General features: G+C 45.3%; 1 protein-coding gene across 1 annotated transcript in view; it reads right to left on the reverse strand.

The window, feature by feature from the left end:
• Window positions 1-2270: 2270 nt before the first annotated feature.
• LOC311127480 (AP-3 complex subunit beta-1-like) overlaps window positions 2271-20216 on the reverse strand; it is a 44864-nt gene continuing 26918 nt past the window's right edge. Inside the window, exons 13-17 of the mRNA XM_084159311.1 lie at window positions 16986-17400; window positions 12353-12437; window positions 11633-11730; window positions 10521-10659; window positions 2271-3509 (exon numbers count right to left, since the gene is read on the reverse strand). Of these exons, the coding sequence (XP_084015437.1) occupies window positions 3356-3509; window positions 10521-10659; window positions 11633-11730; window positions 12353-12437; window positions 16986-17400 (891 nt within the window). The 3' untranslated portion in view covers window positions 2271-3355. The remainder of the gene's footprint in view (window positions 3510-10520; window positions 10660-11632; window positions 11731-12352; window positions 12438-16985; window positions 17401-20216) is intronic.

Genomic DNA, 20216 nt, shown 5'->3' on the forward strand with positions numbered 1-20216 from the left:
GTCTTTGACAATTTTGAGGGCCTTCCTCTGACACCGCCTGGTATAGAGGTCCTGGATGGCAGGAAGCTTTGCCCCAGTGATGTACTGGGCCGTACGCACTACCCTCTGCCAAGCAGTTGCCATACCAGGCGGTGATGCAACCAGTCAGGATGCTCTCGATGGTGCAGCTGTAGAATTTTTTGAGGATCTGAGGACCCATGCCAAATCTTTTTAGTCTCCTGAGGGGTAATAGGCTTTGTCGTGCCCTCTTCACGACTGTCTTGGTGTGTTTGGACCATGATAGTTCGTTGGTGATGTGGACACCAAGGAACTTGAAGCTCTCAACCTGTTCCACTACAGCCCCGTCGATGAGAATGGGGGCGTGCTCAGTCCTCTTTTTTTTCCTGTAGTCCACAATCATCTCCTTTGTCTTGGTCACGTTGAGGGAGAGGTTGTTGTCCTGGCACCACACGGCTCAGTTCAGCCATGTAAGCTACAAGTATGAAGTAGCAGTCCGTCTATGTTGAGGAGTAAAATCTGATTTAGCATCAGACCATTCCCTCTCTAAATGTGACATAAAAACATCACCAAGCCGGGACTGTAAAAGCTCCAGATTTATGTGTGTGTGTGTAGGTCAGAGGGAGCTGTAAGTTACTTCTGCAGTATGCCTTAACGGCTTGTGTCATAATGGCAGATAAAGCCGTTTCTACACACTGCCAGCTACAGCAGCAGCTCTCGTGTCTGAGAGGGGAAAATGGCAGAAGAAGTGGGAGTGAAACTAAATATTTTGCGGCCTGTCGAGGTGTTTGTGTGTGTCTACGGCCTGTCGTAGTGTTTGTGTGTGTCTACGGCCTGTCGTAGTGTTTGTGTGTGTCTACGGCCTGTCGTAGTGTTTGTGTGTGTCTACGGCCTGTCGTAGTGTTTGTGTGTGTCTACGGCCTGTCGTAGTGTTTGTGTGTGTCTACGGCCTGTCGTAGTGGTTGTGTGTGTCTACGGCCTGTCGTAGTGGTTGTGTGTGTCTACGGCCTGTCGTAGTGGTTGTGTGTGTCTACGGCCTGTCGTAGTGGTTGTGTGCGTCTACGGCCTGTCGTAGTGTTTGTGTGCGTCTACGGCCTGTCGTAGTGTTTGTGTGCGTCTACGGCCTGTCGTAGTGGTTGTGTGCGTCTACGGCCTGTCGTAGTGTATGTGTGTGTCTACGGCCTGTCGTAGTGTTTGTGTGTGTCTACGGCCTGTCGTAGTGTTTGTGTGTGTCTACGGCCTGTCGTAGTGTTTGTGTGTGTCTACGGCCTGTCGTAGTGGTTGTGTGTGTCTACGGCCTGTCGTAGTGTTTGTGTGTGTCTACGACCTGTCGTAGTGGTTGTGTGTGTCTACGGCCTGTCGTAGTGTTTGTGTGTGTCTACGACCTGTCGTAGTGGTTGTGTGTGTCTACGGCCTGTCGTAGTGTTTGTGTGTGTCTATGGCCTGTCGTAGTGGTTGTGTGCGTCTACGGCCTGTCGTAGTGGTTGTGTGTGTCTATGGCCTGTCGTAGTGTTTGTGTGTGTCTATGGCCTGTCGTAGTGGTTGTGTGTGCCTATGGCCTGTCGAGGTGTGTGTGTATGATCTGCCGTGGTGTGTGTGATGGGAACAGCTGGCAGGGGGAATGAGTACGTAGGGAGAGGTGATGGATGCTAGCGGTGCGGTGCAGCAGTGACAGATGATTTAAACAGGTGTTCTGTACAGCCCTCTGAGACACCTCGCTTATGAGCCGGAAAACACAGCCAGACACAAACCACAACACCCACACACCACACCCAAACTCAACACAACACACACAGACACACCGCACCCAACACACAATACTCTAACCCAAAACACAGCCAGACACAAAACACATAGCACCCTAACCCAACACAACACACACATTGCATCCTAACCCACCACAACACACACATTGCGTCCTAACCCAACACACACATTGCATCCTAACCCAACACAACACACACATTGCATCCTAACCCAACACAAACACATTGCATTCTAACCCAACACACACATAGCCAACACACCACAACCCAAGACACAAGTCTGTCACACTGCACCACAACCCAACACACACTCTATCAAAGTAACCCTACCCACAAACACACAGGAAAACAACCCTACACCCAATCACACAGGAAAACAACCCTACACACAGGAAAACAACCCTACACACAAACCGAACACACAACGCACCACAATCAAGACAGACTAATTCAAAATAACCTTCAACAACCATAGTTCACTTTACAGTTTTAATATATTCAGTTCTTCTTTTCACCAAAAGTGATACAGACCTCATTGATTGATAAACACATTTTTGGTTACCTAAGAAAACATAACTTTTTCACTTACAGACACACTTCACAGGCGTTGCTCTGTTGGAAACAATACAAGGGTTTGGAATGGATGAGGCACATAACACAGTGAGAATAGTACTGTATCTTGTTTATATCAATGTCATACAGTATATAGCATCATGGTAGTTCATTTGTCTTGGCTTTTGGCTCTTGAAAAGCTTTAGAGGTTTCAAATCCCAATAACAGTATTTAAATATTAATATTAATATTAAATAAAAGGCTATAAGGAATCTAGGAGTGCTTTTCTCTTTGCACTAAAAAGGTGGTCTGGGGAGATACAGAGTCTCTGGTCTGGGGAGATACAGAGTCTCTGGTCTTGGGAGATACAGTCTCTGGTCTGGGGAGATACAGAGTCTCTGGTCTGGGGAGATACAGAGTCTCTGGTCTGGGGAGATACAGAGTCTCTGGTCTGGGGAGATACAGAGTCTCTGGTCTGGGGAGATACAGAGTCTCTGGTCTGGGGAGATACAGAGTCTCTGGTCTGGGGAGATACAGAGTCTCTGGTCTGGGGAGATACAGAGTCTCTGGTCTTGGGAGATACAGTCTCTGGTCTGGGGAGATAAAGTCTCTGGTCTGGGGAGATACAGAGTCTCTGGTCTGGGGAGATACAGTCTCTGGTCTGGGGAGATACAGAGTCTCTGGTCTGGGGAGATACAGTCTCTGGTCTGGGGAGATACAGTATCTGGTCTGGGGAGATACAGAGTCTCTGGTCTGGGGAGACACAAGATTCCTGTTGAAATGAAATGCAGCAGAAACATTGATGCTCATTGTTGACAATAGATGGTCACAGCGTAAAAAAATATGAGGTGTGTGTATGAACTGTATGGGAGGATGTGTAAGCATAAGGGAAACAATATCAATCTCTTTGCCTGCATGTAAGTGTGTGTTTGTGTGACAGAGAATGAAAGAGAGAGGAAGAAGCATAGAGATTGGGAGACAGAAATAAATGTGGACTTCTCCCTGTGTTGGAGGACTGGGGCTAGGGGGCGCTGTAGGCTCTAGGCCTGGGCCAGGGCCTGTTTGAGGTCTCGGAGCAGCATGGAGCCCATGACACTCTTCTCTGTGTTGATGGTGATCAGGGCTGTAGACAACTCCCTCAACTCCACTGTCACCAGCACCACAGCTCCACTACTGGCCGTCTTACCAGCAAACCTACAGGGCACAGGAGATAGAAGACTGGGTTACAGCACTAACTGGATATAGGACTGACTGTATACAGAGTAACAGGACTGACTGGATATAGAAGACAGGGTTACAGGACTGACTTAAACAGGAGACAGGGTTACAGGACTGACTAAAACAGGAGACAGGGTTACAGGACTGACTAAAACAGGAGACAGGGTTACAGGACTGACTAAAACAGGAGACAGGGTTACAGGACTGACTAAAACAGGAGACAGGGTTACAGGACTGACTAGATATAGAAGACAGGGTTACAGGACTGACTAAAACAGGAGACAGGGTTACAGGACTGACTGGATATAGAAGACAGGGTAACAGGACTGACTAAAACAGGAGACAGGGTTACAGGACTGACTGGATATAGAAGACAGGGTAACAGGACTGACTAAAACAGGAGACAGGGTTACAGGACTGACTGGATATAGAAGACAGGGTAACAGGACTGACTAAAACAGGAGACAGGGTTACAGGACTGACTAAAACAGGAGACAGGGTTACAGGACTGACTGGATATAGAAGACAGGGTAACAGGACTGACTAAAACAGGAGACAGGGTTACAGGACTGACTGGATATAGAAGACAGGGTAACAGGACTGACTTAAACAGGAGACAGGGTTACAGGACTGACTGGATATAGAAGACAGGGTTACAGGACTGACTAAAACAGGAGACAGGGTAACAGGACTGACTAAAACAGGAGACAGGGTAACAGGACTGACTAAAACAGGAGACAGGGTTACAGGACTGACTGGATATAGAAGACAGGGTTACAGGACTGACTAAATACAGGAGACAGGGTTACAGGAATGACTAGATACAAGGTAACATGACTGACGATACAAAAAAGAGAGAATTATGACAATGCGCATTTAGTCTTTCAGTCTATGGTGGCACTAAGTTTAGGGATGGAAGTTAAGACTGCATAGCTGACCTATAACCAAACTTGCGAAAAATCAGTGTGTGTGCCAGCTGCGTATGCACTTAAAGGAAGAATCCACCCAAAACCACTCATTACTTTAATTTAGTGTAAAATTACACTAATATGTGAGAACAATATTTTTTGTGAACAAATGTATCATTTTGGCGTCATAACAAGGTTAGTAGCAACATGGAAAATCATTGTGGAAATATGTTGCTGCTCAAGTCCACAATGCAATGCTCCCTCTATGGGCTGGCTAGGTAGCTAGCAAACATAGTACCAAAGACAATATCAACATGTAAAGTAGCTAGTTAGCTATAAAATCGCCTAAACAAACTGCACTATCAATTTAGGAGTCTACAATCTCACCATGTTCAACCTGCAGATCGATGTGCCTCACAGAGTGGAGTCTAACATTCGCAACGGCAGATATCCTTTTGAGGAGATGGGAAACGCTGCCCATGCTACGTCAATGGGCCAATGGGAGTCTATTGGGCGCTAGCTGAGCCCAACATTAGCATGAATTTCATCAACAAGAAGTACAACATTACAAATCTTTTCCAAGATGTGAGATAATTAACATGCTATCTGTAGTATCGTATAGCTTTGGAATCGTGACATTACCTCCTTTGAGAAAAATAGGCACGTTTCTCGACATATACACTGACTTTGAGAAGGAATTGAGTGACCATTAGCTTAGCAACCGTGTGATGCAGCATGACAACATGAACACGATTGGTCAACAGTCTGCTGGGTGGGGCGTTATACTTCCTTCTTTCATTGGATTCCTATCTCCTTTCTATAATATCTCTGGCAACTGCACCATTCAATGCACCCTGGACTAAACAGGCAGACAAATAGGAAAAATGTGCTAGACCCTCCATTAAATTACAAATTTCTCCAGGGAGGAATATCGCTAAAATATGATCACTGGCTCATTCGAGAGAAGACATCCTCCCGAGTTATGTATGATAGGCGTTTTTGCGATCTAAAAGTCGTACTCCTATTAACTTCCAGTGTAGTGAGAGCGTGCTACCTTATACAGGCCGGATTTCTGCCTGCTTGAAAGCCAATAACTCAGATACATATGAAAACATGAAATGACCTAGGGAATCGATAGAACATCACTCAGAGATGCACAAAAACAATATAACATTCAAAATGGGTGAACCTTTCCTTTAACACACACACCAAGCAGGCCCTCATAAATCCTCGATTAATAAAATTCCCAAACACTACAAATCATGTAATTACCCAGCATTAGTGCGAGGGTGTCAGAGAGAGAGAGGGGGGGGGGGGGGGGGGGGGGAGAGAGACATAGCGAGAGAGAGGCGGTCGGTCTATTATCCAGCTGACTAAAAAGCCATTAAGGAAGAGACACACTCCTTTTGTCAATCAAACACATTCACCCCCTTTCCCCAGAGAGAGCGATAGAGTGTGTGTGTGTGGGGACCCTTCCTCCCCCCAGGAGAATTCTCAGCAGCCCGGTTTCCTAGGATACCAGTCCCACAGACAGGGGGACCAAAATGGGGCGCACATGGTGCCCATTGAGGGTGCTAACAAGAGCCAGGCAGAGGCCCTGACCCGGGGTGACCCAACCCCTCTTTAGGGTGACAGGCCTGTGCTGGGCCCCCTTCTCCCTCTTCCCTGTCCCCTCTGGAGCCCCACGTGGCTGACAGGCTGACACCACCCAGCCATCTGCCTCCGTTTAGCACTACATCCCTGGGACAAAGGCCCCCCCGTGGACCCCTGGTTAGGCCTGACAAATACCCCACAAAGACCCGCTCTTAGAACTGACAACCAGCCCTCCCTCAGGCCTGAATACCCCAGTGAAGAGGAGAGGAGAGGAGAGGAGAGGAGAGGAGCCCCCCCCCCCCCCCCCCTCCCCCACAGCAGATAGAGTAGGCTCAGAGCATGTTAGGAACAGGCCTGTAGACAGGACTAGGGGCCACCGGGCTGTCACTGTCTCTGGGTACAGCTAAACAGCACCACCACCAACTAACACCCTATGGGATAGGGAGGAGGACACACCCTATGGGATAGGGAGGAGGACACACAACAGTGTGTCTGGCTGTGCCTCTGGGGAGCAGCTAAATTACCATCAACAGAGGAGAGGGAGTTTCAGGCAGCTCTCACAGTCCTCTCAGACTTAATTAAAATATTAGCCACTTCAACAGGACACACTCCACTGAAAACACCACTATTCCCTCTCTCTTTCATTCTACCGCTCCACCCTTTCCTTTTCTCTTCTCGTTCAGCAATTGTGTAGGCCTAAATATGTACCAATCTTAACTACTCTAATCTAAAAGCTCTGGCTACCAAAAATATAACTTTAGATATGTTTAAAAAACTGCACAAACTACCATTTTAAAAGCCATACCTAGCCACTGTGTCCTGTGCTATAACCTCTCTCCATGGCAGCTGCCTGAGGTGTGTGGTCCCTGTGGCTTTAGGATATAAATCTATCATTTAGTCAGTGGATTAACACTAACACTGTCTTTCTACAGGCCAGAGAACAGTGTGTTTGATTTGTCACTGGTTGGTGTGTGCTTTAAGTGTTTCTGTGTGTGTGTTACTTCTGTGTACAGGTCTGTTTGGTTGGTGCGTGGTGAAACATTCTTTTATTCCATAGTTCTGAGCTGTAGGCCTCAGGGCAGGATCCTCCCTGGTTCTGATTTCACACACGAGGACTAGAGACACACTGAGGTGACACCCACACACCTCATGAAAAAAAACGTAACAGGGCACAGTGGAGCCCCGGGAGCATCCATTTACAAACCAGACGTGACCCCAACACTTTACACGCACACGCACACGCACACGCACACGCACACACACACACACACACACACACACACACACACACACACACACACACACACACACACACACACACACACACACACACACACACACACACACACACACACACACACACACACACACACACACACACACCAGGGGTGATAGTGGTCTTAACCAGGTTATTGGTATGGCCATGCTCTCCCCAGGCAGGTGTGAGGGGGCTAAACACTGGATTAATTGCAGCGTATGAAAAGCAAAGCAAACGATAACCCCTGGACTTAGAGAGGAGGGATTGGCATCGATCGCCAGACCGCCGCTAAGCATCACACTCCAATTATCTGTGATTCTCCTCAGTGGAAAGAGCCTCTCCCTGTTGCCATCTGCCTCCAGTACACCTCCCTCCCTCCCTCCCTCCCTACCTCCACCCCCCCCTCCCTCCTCCACCCCGCCATGCAAACACTAAGTGGGCTTCAACTTTACATTCAACCTCAGGCTGGGTCAGGAAGAACAAGGATCAGTCTGCCACCCACCACAACCAACTATCTGTACGAGAGACGTTACTATCAATTATGCCTGGATTGGATTTATGTAGAGCTTTTCTAGCACTTTACATTCTAAGCATATTCAACCAAAAATTCCAGAAAAACATTCCAGCAAACATTTGAAATAAACATATGAATGGTGTTTTTGACTGGTCCGACATACAGCGGTTGCCTGGTAGACAACACTACTAGGCTGGTTAAAACCATTAATGCAGCAGCATGCTCCCAGCAACCCCACACTGAGCTGAGCTTAACTGGGCTTCACTGGCCATGTGGTCAGATGAGGGTCCAAGACCAAGTGTCCTTCAGCAGGGTGGTCAGATCAGACCAGACCAGCTACAGCCAGATGGGTACTGCTATTAACCCCTATTAGAGAGCAGTACACTTCCCAGAACACCGCCATACGGACACTGAGTGACCACACTACAGCCCATATGGACACTGCTGACCACTAGAGAGAGGGAGAGAGGTGTGTGTGTGTGTGCGTGTGTGTGTGGGGGACCGCTACACATCAGGTGGAGATGAAGGGATAGTGAACAGTCCACATCACAAGGACAGTATACAGATGTGTTAACTAATGCTGAGTTGGGGATTGTGAAGAGAGAGGACTCACACAGACATTGTTAGCAGTGTTATTGGTTATGTTCATAAATAACTATTGTTACTACTGTTATAATTGTTATTATTTGATGGCACATTCAACAATAAAGCTCACAAACCCAATACAAACTGGATGCCGCAGGATAATAAAATACAACGAAGAAATATTATTAAGCCATGAAATCGCTTTGGGCTGCAATGTGTTTGTATTATAGGTGATAATCAAAATGACTTTTATGATTATTATGATTAATACAATTATGGGATAAAATACTGAACATCCTCATTCATTTAAGACTAAAACGACAAAAAGTACATTTGTATTTAACTCCATATCAGTCATCACCAAATGGAAATAAAATTGGATATATAAATATGTTATATTGAAGCAAAGTAAACACACAGCTTAAAATTCCCAAGGTGCACTTTTAAAAATGAAGTTCTCTAACCAACCAATGCATACAAATTCGATCACATTTGCTTTCAAATGGCGTGAAGAATAGAGCAGATATATTCTATTCCCCCTGTTTAGACACAAACAAGAACAGCTTTTTCTACATTTGCTTTTCTGCTTGATTTATTGCCAGCCTCCTTTCCAGCAATCTATTGGGCTGTGTTGAGGTGGTTAGGTTTTCCTCTGTTAGTAAGGCCTGCTGGTAGAGAGTTGCAGTGCTGCACCCTGCTGGTGATGAACAGGACTGCATGGCTGAGAGGGCGAAGAGGTGCACTATACACCCATGTACACACACACAAACCAAAGATAACCTGAGACATGCAGTTAGCTTTCTTCCTAAAATGATTCTAATAGCCACAATATAAAATGTAACATAGTATTGTGGCTAATACCACCACACAATATAAACATGATACCATGTAAGATCATTACTTCAAGGCTGAACCCTGACCTCCAGGGAGAGCCCCTCATTCGTGTGCTGGTGCCCAGGCAGTCCTAGTGGAGGTCACCTCCATCACAGTAACATTAATGCAGAGTGACCTCCACAATGAGCTCTCAGTGTGTGTATCCCCTCACATCCATCCCTCTCATCCCTCCTGTGTGCGTTCGTGTCAACACTGGTCTGTGTGTGTGAGTGTGCACTAGTAGTTGTGCAGCATCAATATAACCCCACCTATGAGACACCACTTTGGTATTTTCAGATCTGAAGAAAACCGTGGATGGCTCCACCTAACCTAACTTCCAGTACACCTATCTGACTCCTTCAGATGTGCAGAAGGGGAGGCTGCTAGCCCAGGGGTCGTCTTTGGACCAGGTCCATGTCATCATTGTGAGACCAGAGGAGAGCGTGACGTCATTAAAGGACAGTGAGGAGAGTGTAGCTTCCTCCCCAGCCGTCAGCCAGGCAGCAGAGAGAGATTGATAGCCCAGAGTCATTTGTCCTATTGGTTATTCTAAATGAAGTATGGGCTTATTGGATGCAGGCAGGCCTCTCCCACCGGCTAACATTGATTTCCACTCACTCTCCTCTCCTCCACTCCTCCTCTCCTCCCTGTAACCTTGTGCTAGTGTCTCATTCCTCCTCTCCCCTTTCTTTTTCCTTCTCTCCATCTCCCCCTTTGCTTTTCCATCCCCTTCTGTTTCTCCCCCCCGTCCTCCCTCTCTCCCCCTAAGATCCCTTACTCATCCACACCCTATTTCCCTCCCTGTTACTCATCCTCTCTCTCAAACCGAAAGAGAGAAAGAGAGGGAGAGAGAGACAGACATTCAGACAGTTGGATAGACAGACAGGGAGGTAGGGACAAAGAGGAAGTGAAAGAGAGACAGGTGAGGAAACGGAGAGAGAGAGCGGGAGAGAGATAGATGGAGGGGTAATTATCCGTCAGGTGTGTGTGTGCGTGACGGAGAAGGAAGCTCATTAGCACACCCTGTGTACACCAATTACACAGCAAGACTTCACACACCGTTCTCTAGGCATTCCCCTGGCACAGCAGTCTCAGGCAGGGACACACAGATATAGTCAAACACATACATGCAAAGCAGAGCCGAAAAAACAAACACACACGTTTGTTTTACTATCCTTGTGGGGACCAAACAATTTATTCCCATTCAAAATGCCAACCCCTAACCTAAAATAGCCTAAAAAAAAACACACACACACCTGTGGACGTTGTCTTGACCGGATGGAACCACTCCCAGGTTGGCCACGGTTGCCACCGGTCTGCTGATTGGTTGGCTGGTCATGTTCTCTGCTGCCATGGTGATGGTTGCCGAGCTCTCGTTCATGCCCAGCAGTTTACCTGATTGGGTGAGAAACAGTTTAGTGAAATGATGCACTCACATCACATCTAGAGGTTGCTTTGCAGGTGCGCTGGAGAATAATATTCATTGACTGCACTCAACACCCGGTGACACACAGCCAGCACACTCTCCTCATTCTGACAGATGACAGGAAATGAACATAGTGCTTGAGAGCTTGACTGTGCGGAAGATGAATAAAGAAAGGGCACCCAACACGCCAAAAATGGTTTTTAATGAGGACTGGAGTGAATGGGGGAAGGAGGGAAGGAGGGATGGAGGCAGGTTAGAGTGAGTGGGGTGTGTGTGTGGTGGGGGGCACAAGTTACCCAAGGGACACTACTCCATTTAGGTCAAAATAACAAATCTGTTTCTAAAGACCACCTGACGAGTAGTAAAGTTGTTCAGTTTAAAGAATCTTCTTTAAAAGAGGGGGGTGGGTTAAATCTAGCTTTTGTCTCCTCTTCTCTCTGATTGCTGTGAGGAGTAGAGATCAGAATATGAATCTAGTGAATGAAGATTAATTAATTAATTAACAACACGAGGAAGGCATTTAGTAGGCACTTAGAGAAGAGTGGTGGCCTACACACCACATTCTCTCAAAAGCTCTCCTAGGCGTGTGAGTGCATGTGGACAAGATATTCAGCCACTCTTGGAGGACCATTGAAGTTGAATGGAAAATGCATTTTTATTATGACGCATTTTTGCATTAAAGCCTCCATAGAAAGCTGGCCTGTATTATTGGCATCACTTATGAAGCCATTAATTAACAATAAACTGCCTTTGTTTCTGCTTTGATTGGTCTGACTACAGCACACATCTCAGTAGCACTTTCTTTAACTGTTACTTATCCTAAACACCATGAAATACCTAGTGATTGGTCATGTTGATGATAATGTAGATAATGTTTAGTGTGATTGTGTAAGATAATGATTATGATATTATTTTTGTAGTTAACGCTGTATGAAAGCTCACCTTGCTCCTTGTGGAAGTCCAGTTCGGTCATGGTGATGGGCAGGAAGAGTTCTCCTACGGCAGGCTGGATGGACACACTGAAATGGTCCTCCTTCGTACTGATGGACAAACAGGACAACAGTGAGTGTCACAGGACCACAACTATGTTACTGTGTTATGTTTCTGTCCGTGTGTATGATAGTATTGTAGTGTTTTGCGATCACATACCTAATAACAAAATCAAGCTACCAGTAATGCTCAACAAATTTGAAATTAGTGGTGTGTGTATGTGACATTTTCTCTGTTCTGATTGCCATACAGAACAAACTGGGTGATTGGCATTTTGGGGTGGATTGTATTCGCTCTGTCCCAAAAAGGATTTCTGATCAGCCTATTGATCAGCGAGCAGAGCAGAGAGGTGCCAATAGCCTGAGGGCCTGCTGTTCTGGTCTGCTCTGGTTTGGGAAGTCAGAACAGAGCAGAGTTCATTACAGAGGAGGATAATTGTTATCTCTGTGAAACAGGATCAATGGTGGCTGACGCCTCACCTGGGAGTCGGAGAGGAGAGGAGAGGAGGAAGTGGTGGGGTAGAGAAGAGATGGAGATAATGGACAGAAAAGGGGAGTTTTCTTCTACAGCTAGAAGAAAAGCAGGTTAGGGAGAGGAGGAGGAAGAAGAAGAAGAGGGCCATAGTTGTTTCAGCCTCACTGTATATAATGACTAGAGGACAGGGTATCTTACCACAGCTGGAAGTTGGCTGCTTGTGTTGAGTCGTTGAAGTCGATGCCCATGGAAACAGTCACTGAGGCCTCCGGCTCCAAACACTCTGAGAACGGAGAGGAGGAGGAGAAGAAGAGAGGAGTGAGTGACAAGGGCAGAGGGGGAGGGAGGGGGCAGAAGAAGTGAGAGAAGAGGAGGAGAGGAAGAAAGGAGTGAGTGACAAGGGCAGAGAGCAAGGGAGGGGGCAAACGAAGAAGAGAGAGATGGAAGAGGGAAGAGAGGAGGAGGAGAGGAAGAGTGAGTGACAAGGGCAGAGGGGGAGAGAGGGGCAGAATGAGAGAGAGAGAGGGGGAGGGCATTAGAGTGGAACAGACAGGCATGCAGACAGACACTACTTGTGTTTTCTACTTCACAAAGCAAGGCCACCGCGTGTGACAAATCCATCTTTCAATCTCATCCTCCGCAACAATGAGGAAAAAAAAAAAAGAATAGTGTATTTCCAAACAACAGGTTTGTCAAAGAGAATGTCAGGGTCTGAAGAGAGAGTGAAGGAGAGGAAAGAAGAGTGAGAAAGAGAGAAGGATATGTATAAAGTAGGACAAGAGAGAGATATGAGGAAGGAAGATGGAGAGAAAGACATGAAGCAAAGAGAGATCTGTGAGGTAGAGAAAGTCTCTCTCTCTCTCTCTCTCTCTCTCTCTCTCTCTCTCTCTCTCTCTCTCTCTCTCTCTCTCTCTCTCTCTCTCTCTCTCTCTCTCTCTCTCTCTCTCTCTCTCTCTCTCTCTCTCTCTCTCTCTCTCTCTCTCTCTCTCTCTCTCTCTCTCTCTCTCTCTCTCTCTCTCTCTCTCTCTCTCTCTCTCTCTCTCTCTCTCTCTCTCTCTCTCTCTCTCTCTCTCTCTCTCTCTCTCTCTCTCTCTCTCTCTCTCAGACTGAAGCAGGTTTCCCTCAACAATTTCCCTGTATTTAGCGCCATCCATCATTCCTTCAATTCTGACCAGTTTCCCAGTCCCTGCAGATGAAAAACAACAGCATGATGCTGCCACCACCATGCTTCACTGTGGGGATGGTGTTCTCGGGGTGATGAGAGGTGTTGGGTTTGTGCCAGACATAGCGTTTTCCTTGATGGCCAAAAAGCTCAATTTTAGTCTCATCTGACCAGAGTACCTTCTTCCATATGTTTGGGGAGTCTCTCACATGCCTTTTGGCGAACACCAAATGTGTTTGCAGATTTTTTTTTTTTTTTAAAGCAATGGCTTTTTTCTGGCACTCTTCCGTAAAGCCCAGCTCTGTGGAGTGTACGGCTTAAAGTGGTCCTATGGACAGATACTCTAATCTCCGCTGTGGAGCTTTGCAGCTCTTTCAGGGTTATCTTTGGTCTCTTTGTTGCCTCTCTGATTAATGCCCTCCTTGCCTGGTCCGTGAGTTTTGGTGGGCGGCCCTCTCTTGGCAGGTTTGTTGTGGTGCCATATTCTTTCCATTTTTTTATAATGGATTTAATGGTGCTCTGTGGGATGTTCAAAGTTTGAGATATTTTTATAACACAACCCTGATCTGTACTTCTCCACAACTTTGTCCCTGACCTGTTTGGAGAGCTCCTTGGTCTTCATGGTGCCGCTTGCTTGGTGGTGCCCCTTGCTTAGTGGTGTTGGAGACTCTTTCAGAACAGGTGTATATATACTGAGATCACGTGACAGATCATGTGACACTTAGATTGCACACAGGTGGACTTTATTTAACTAATTATGTGACTTCTGAAGGTAATTGGTTGCACCAGATCTTATTTAGGGGCTTCATAGCAAAGGGGGTGAATAAATCTGCACGCACCACTTTTCCGTTATTAATTTTTTTTTAGAATGTTTTGAAACAAGTAATTTTTTTCATTTCACTTCACCAATTTGGACTAGTTTGTGTATGTCCATTACATGAAATCCAAATAAAAAATCCATTTAAATTACAGGTTGTAATGCAACAAAATAGGAAAAACGCCAAGGGGGATGAATACTTTTGCAAGGCACTGTACATGTAGATGCAAGTGTAGAAGCGCCAGATATGTTGAAACACATTGTGGGCCATGCTGCTGTAGGAACAGTGCTCTGTATCAATTCTTTATGAGGTAAAGAAAGACACTGTGATAGAGTAAGGTATTTCTTCCGCATTCACTTTCTCCTGCTCAATATGAAAACCGACTCTACACACACACATGCTCCAAACTCAATCGATCCCAATTACCCAGTGTTTGGCAGCCTGAGTTCCTTCAATGCCCAATCAATCCACAGCCAATTGAAGCTTTTAACAATGCTTGAGCGCACCTCTGTATATTTTTTAAATCTCTTCTTTTGCTTTTCTTTGAGGTCTGCAGGGAGAGTTGGGCTCAGAGGTGTGTGTGTGTTATGAATGGAGATATTCATAATCATTATGGTCTCCCAGGGATTATGTGGATTAATATGCCCAATCTCAGCTATAGAAGATTATAATAGAAAACAAGGTATTGATGGTTTCCTATCATATAGGCTTATAGTCCTCCATGGTATAATGATCTACTAATGCAGGCACTGGAATGACCAGCAGAGCACCTATTTTAAAACGACATGGAACATAAGAGGCCTCATATAGATTTGTAAGAACACATATTGAGGGTCATACCTGTATGTGCAAATTAAAATCATTAGGTCCTGGATGGCAGTGTAATGTAGGGTCGTTTTCAAGGCCTTTCCCTCGATATGACATCATTCATAACCTGGATGATGTTTCTCGCTCTCTTGCTCTGGTGGGAGGGCTATAGGAGGACGGGCTCATTGTAATGGCGGGAATGGAATTAATGCAACGGAGTCAAATATGTGGTTTCCATATGTTTGATATCGTTCCATATAATCCATTCCAGCCATTACAATGAGCTTGTCCTATGAGTGTACAAAACATTAAGAACTCCGTCGTAATATTGAGTTACATCTACACTGATTGAAGTGGATTTAACAAGTGACATCAAAAAGGGATCATAGCTTTCACCTGGATTCACCTGGTCAGTCTATGTCATGGAAAGAGCAGGTGTTCTTAATGTTTTTTACACTCAGAGTACACCCTTGACTCTTTCCACATTTTGTTGTGTTACAAAGTGGGATTAAAATGGATTTAAGTGTCATTTTTGTAATCAACGATATACACAAAATGTCATGTCAAAGTCGAAGGAATATTCTAACATTTGTAAAAGAATATCATGAAAAATAAAACACATCTTGATTAGATAAATATTCAACCCCCTGAGTCAATCAATACCTGTTAGAATCACCTTTGGCAGCGATTAAAGCTGTAAGTCTAAGAGCTTCCCACACCTGGATTGTACAACATTTCTTCATTATTCTTTTCAAAATTCTTCAAGCTCTGTCAAATTGGTTGTTGATCATTGCTAGACAACCATTTTCAGGTCTTGCCATAGATTTTGTATTCAGGACTAAAAGTTAATTGCTTTGCCACATTTTTTGCTGTAATACTTTAGTGCATTGTTGCAAACAGGATGCATGTTTTGGAATATTTTTATTCTGTACAGGCTTCAGTGTTTTCACTCTGTCTTTTATGTCATTTTTACTCCTGATCTTATTTAGGCTTGCCATAACAAAGGGGTTGAATACTTACTGACTCAAGACATTTCAGCTTTTCATTTTTAATTAATTTGCCAACATATCTAAAAACATAATTCCACTTTGACATTATGGGGTATTGTGTGTAGACCAGTGACAAAAAAATCTACATTTAATCAATTTTAAATTCAGGCTGTAACACAACAAAGTGTGGAAAAAGGCAAGGGGTGTGAATACTTCCCCAAACTGTTGCCACAAAGTTGGAAGCACAGAATCGTCTAGAATGTCATTGTAGGCTGTAGCGTTAAGATTTCCCTTCATTGGAACTAAGGGGCCTAATCCGAACCATGAAAAACAGCCCCAGACCATTATTCCTCCTCCACCATACTTTACATTTGGCACTATGCATTCGGGCAGGTAGCGTTCTCCTGGCATCCGCCAAACCCAGATTAGTCCGTCAGACTGCCAGATGGTGAAGCGTGATTCATTACTCCAGAGAACGCGTTTCCACTACTCCAGAGTCCAATGACGGCGAGCTTTACACCACTCCAGCCGACGCTAGGCATTGCACATGGTGCTCTTAGGCTTGTGTGCAGCTGCCCGGCTATGGAAACCCATTTCATGAAGCTCCCGATGAACAGTTCTTGAGCCGACGTTGCTTCCAGAGACAGTTTGGAACTCTGTAGTGAGTGTTGCAACTGAGGACAGACGATTTTTACGCACTACGCTCTGTGAGCTTGTGTAGCCACCACCGCTGAGCTGTTGTTGCTCCTAGACGTTTCCACTTCACAATAACAGCACTTACAGTTGCCCAGGGCAGCTCTAGCAGGGAAGAAATTTCACCAACTGACTTTTTGGAAAGGTGGCATCCTATGACGGTGCCATGTTGAAAGTCACTGAGCTCTTCAGTATGGGCCATTCTACTTCCAATGTTTGTCTATGGAGATTGCATGGCTGTGTGCTTGATTTCATACACTTGTCAGCAATTGGTGTGGCTGAAATAGCCGAATCCACTAATTTGAAGGGGTGTCCACATACTTTTGGTCAGGTAGTGTATATCTGTTAGTCGTTTACCTCACCTATAGTATTGAAGCAGTGTATGTTTAGTCCTGTGGGGCTCCTGTCTCCAATGTGGATCTGTTCCAGAGGGTGGTCTGAGGTGTTGGTCAGGCTGATCTGGACTGAGACCATGGTGGGCTGGTAGAGACAGGGCTGTCTGGGGAACTGGTACTGGGCTGACAGACCTTTACCTGTCATACGGTGCAGCAGGTCATGGCTCTTCTCTGGGACAAATGCTGGACCGCTCACCTGGAGAGGAGAGAGAGAGAGGGGACAGGGGTGAGTAAATAGGGACACACAGAGAGGACCAATGAGAAAGGTCTGAAGAGCAGAATGTTGGTTGATAACATTTTGACAAATATAGTCTTTGTCAGGCAACCAATCCCAGATAACCCCACATAGAAGTAGGTATGTTGTTTGGTGACGTAGGTACAGCTCTCGTCATTAAATATCTACTTACCATAGGCTACTCCACTTATGACTGCAGGATAACTGAGGGTTTGTTGACAACTTATGCCTCGCTCTGTTCATTAACCATCAACCATTCTACCTGGAAAAAGTCCCATTTCAGCCATGTCCTAGAAAAGTGCCATATAAACCCAATGTATTATTATTATTCCTATACAGTATGTCCCCAATCAGGCAGGTTATTAGTGAGTGGTCGGATGGTCTGATGCGGCTCCACGGCAGGCTGAAGGACTGCTCAGGCTTAATGAATGGGAACACTAGAGGCCTGCTCTGGGCCTTGCCTGCCATTCAGCTTTCTATTAACAGAGCTTTTACCTTTTCAACAGCAGGAACTGTAATTACCATAGCATAGAGAGGCAGGACAAAACACCCTGTCAGGAGGAGAAGAGGGGGGAGAAACTTATTGACACATTCTTGGGGTTAAGAGGAGTGTTTTCTTGTTCTTTATTTTCCCCTCGCTACATCAGCATGGTCCCGCTTTCATTCTGTATTCTATTCGTTCTTTTATTCATTCTATTTTCTGTGCATTCTTATTCTGATTAACCGGCCTGACTCTCTTTCGACTCGTTGATTGGACAGTGGCAATGGCATTCTCTCGACTCAAGCTAATCTAGTCTACATATAGTGGTAAAAGCCATCTACTTTACACAGACAAAGACAGATGCAAGCAATCACAATTAGGCTACATGCAAAAACAAATATATGTAAGCTGGCTAGGTGGTTTCGTAACACTTTACATAGGCACAAAATGACACTCCATTGCAATACCCCCATCAACAACTGTTACAAAATGCTACTTTTAATGAAGATTGAAGCTACTAGGCCTAAATGGTGTTACACTCTTATCATTTTTAGTTATCGGATGCCCCCATCATGTCACATTCTTGTGTGAAAAGGCGAAAAAACTTTTTTTCACTGTTTAGTGGCTCAATCTTCATTAACAGTAAAAGGCTACCTTGTTGACACCCAGTCCAACCATGCAGTGACATAATTATCTGTCTCAACATCAGGACAATCATAGCCATACAGCGCATTCGGAAAGTATTCAGATCCCTTGACTTTTTCCACATTTTGTTACGTTACAGCCTTATTCTAAAGTTGATTAAATTGTTTTTTTTTCTCCTTCATCAATCTACATACAATACCCCATATGACAAAGCAAAAATAGTTTTTTTGCAAATTAATAAAAAAACAGAAATATCACAAGTATTCAGACCCTTTACTCAGTACTTTGTTGAAGCACCTTTGGCAGCAATTACAGCCTTGAGTCTTCTTGGGTATGACGCTACAAGCTTGGCACACCTGTATTTGGGGAGTTTCTCCCATTCTTCTCTGCAGATCCTCTCAAGCTCTGTCAGGCTGGATGGGGAGCGTCGCTGCACAGCTATTTTCAGGTCTCTCCAGAGACGTTCGATCAGGTTCAAGTCCGGGCTCTGGCTGGCCCACTCAAGGACATTCAGAGACTTGTCCCGAAGCCACTCCTGCCTTGTCTTGGCGTGTGCTTAGGGTCGTTGTCCTGTTGGAAGGTGAACCTTTGCCCCCAGTCAGAGGTCCTGAGCAGGTTTTCATCAAGGATCTCTCTGTACTTTGCTCCGTTCATCTTTCCCTCAATCCTGACTAGTCTCCCAATCCCTACCGCTGAAAAACATCCCCACAGCTTGATGCAGCCACCACCATGCTTCACCGTAGGGATGGTGCCAGGTTTCCTCCAGACGTGATGCTTGGCATTCATGCCAAAGAGTTTAATCTTGATTGCATCAGACCAGAGAATCTTGTTTCTCATGGTCTGAGAGTCCTTTAGGTGCCATTTGGCAAACTCCAAGCGGGCTGTCATGTGCCTTTTACTGAGGAGTGGCTTCCATCTGGCCACTCTACCATAAAGGCCTGATTGGTGGAGTGCTGCAGAGATGGTTGTCCTTCTGGAAGGTTCCCCCAACTCCACAGAGGAACTCTGGAGCTCTGTCAGAGTGACCATCGACTTCTTGGTCACCTCTCTGACCAAGGCCCTTCTCCCCAGATTGCTTAGTTTGTCCGGGCGGCCAGCTCTAGGAAGAGTCTTGGTGTTCCAAGCTTCTTCCATTTAAGAATGATGGAGGCCACTGTGTTCTTGGGGACCTTCAATGCTGCAGAAATGTTTTGGTACCCTTCCCAGATCTGTGCCTTGACACAATCCTGTCTCGGAGCTCTACGAACAATTCCTTCGACCTCATGGCTTGGTTTTTAATCTGACATGCACTGTCAACTGTGGGACCTTATATAGACAGGTGTGTGCCTTTCCAAATCATGTCCAATCAATTGAATTGACCACAGGTGAACTCCAATCAAGTTGTAAAACATCCCAAGGATGATCAATGGAAACAGGAGACTCAATATTGAGTATCATAGCAAAGGGTCTGAATACTTACTTAAATAAGGTATTCAGTTTTGTATTTTTAATACATTTGCAACTTTTGTAAAAACCTGTTTTTGCTTTGTCATTATGAGGTATTGTGTGTAGATTGATGAGGATTTTATTTTATTTAATCCATTTAGAATAAGGCTGCACATAACAAAATATGGAAAAAGGGAAGGGGTCTGTATGAAAAATGTATGCACTCACTAACTAAGTCGCTCTGTATAAGAGCGTCTGCTAAATGACTAAAATGTAAAAATGTAAATATCTGAATACTTTCCGAATGCACTGTATATTGCCCATATACTAATTAGGCTATAGTATGCCCATCACTCTACCAGCTTAACTTCCACCTCCTCCCTGTCTCTCTGACAGACAGACACATGGATAT

The sequence above is a fragment of the Coregonus lavaretus genome (assembly GCF_964263955.1).
Source record: "Coregonus lavaretus genome assembly, chromosome: 4".
NCBI classification, from domain to species: domain Eukaryota; kingdom Metazoa; phylum Chordata; class Actinopteri; order Salmoniformes; family Salmonidae; genus Coregonus; species Coregonus lavaretus.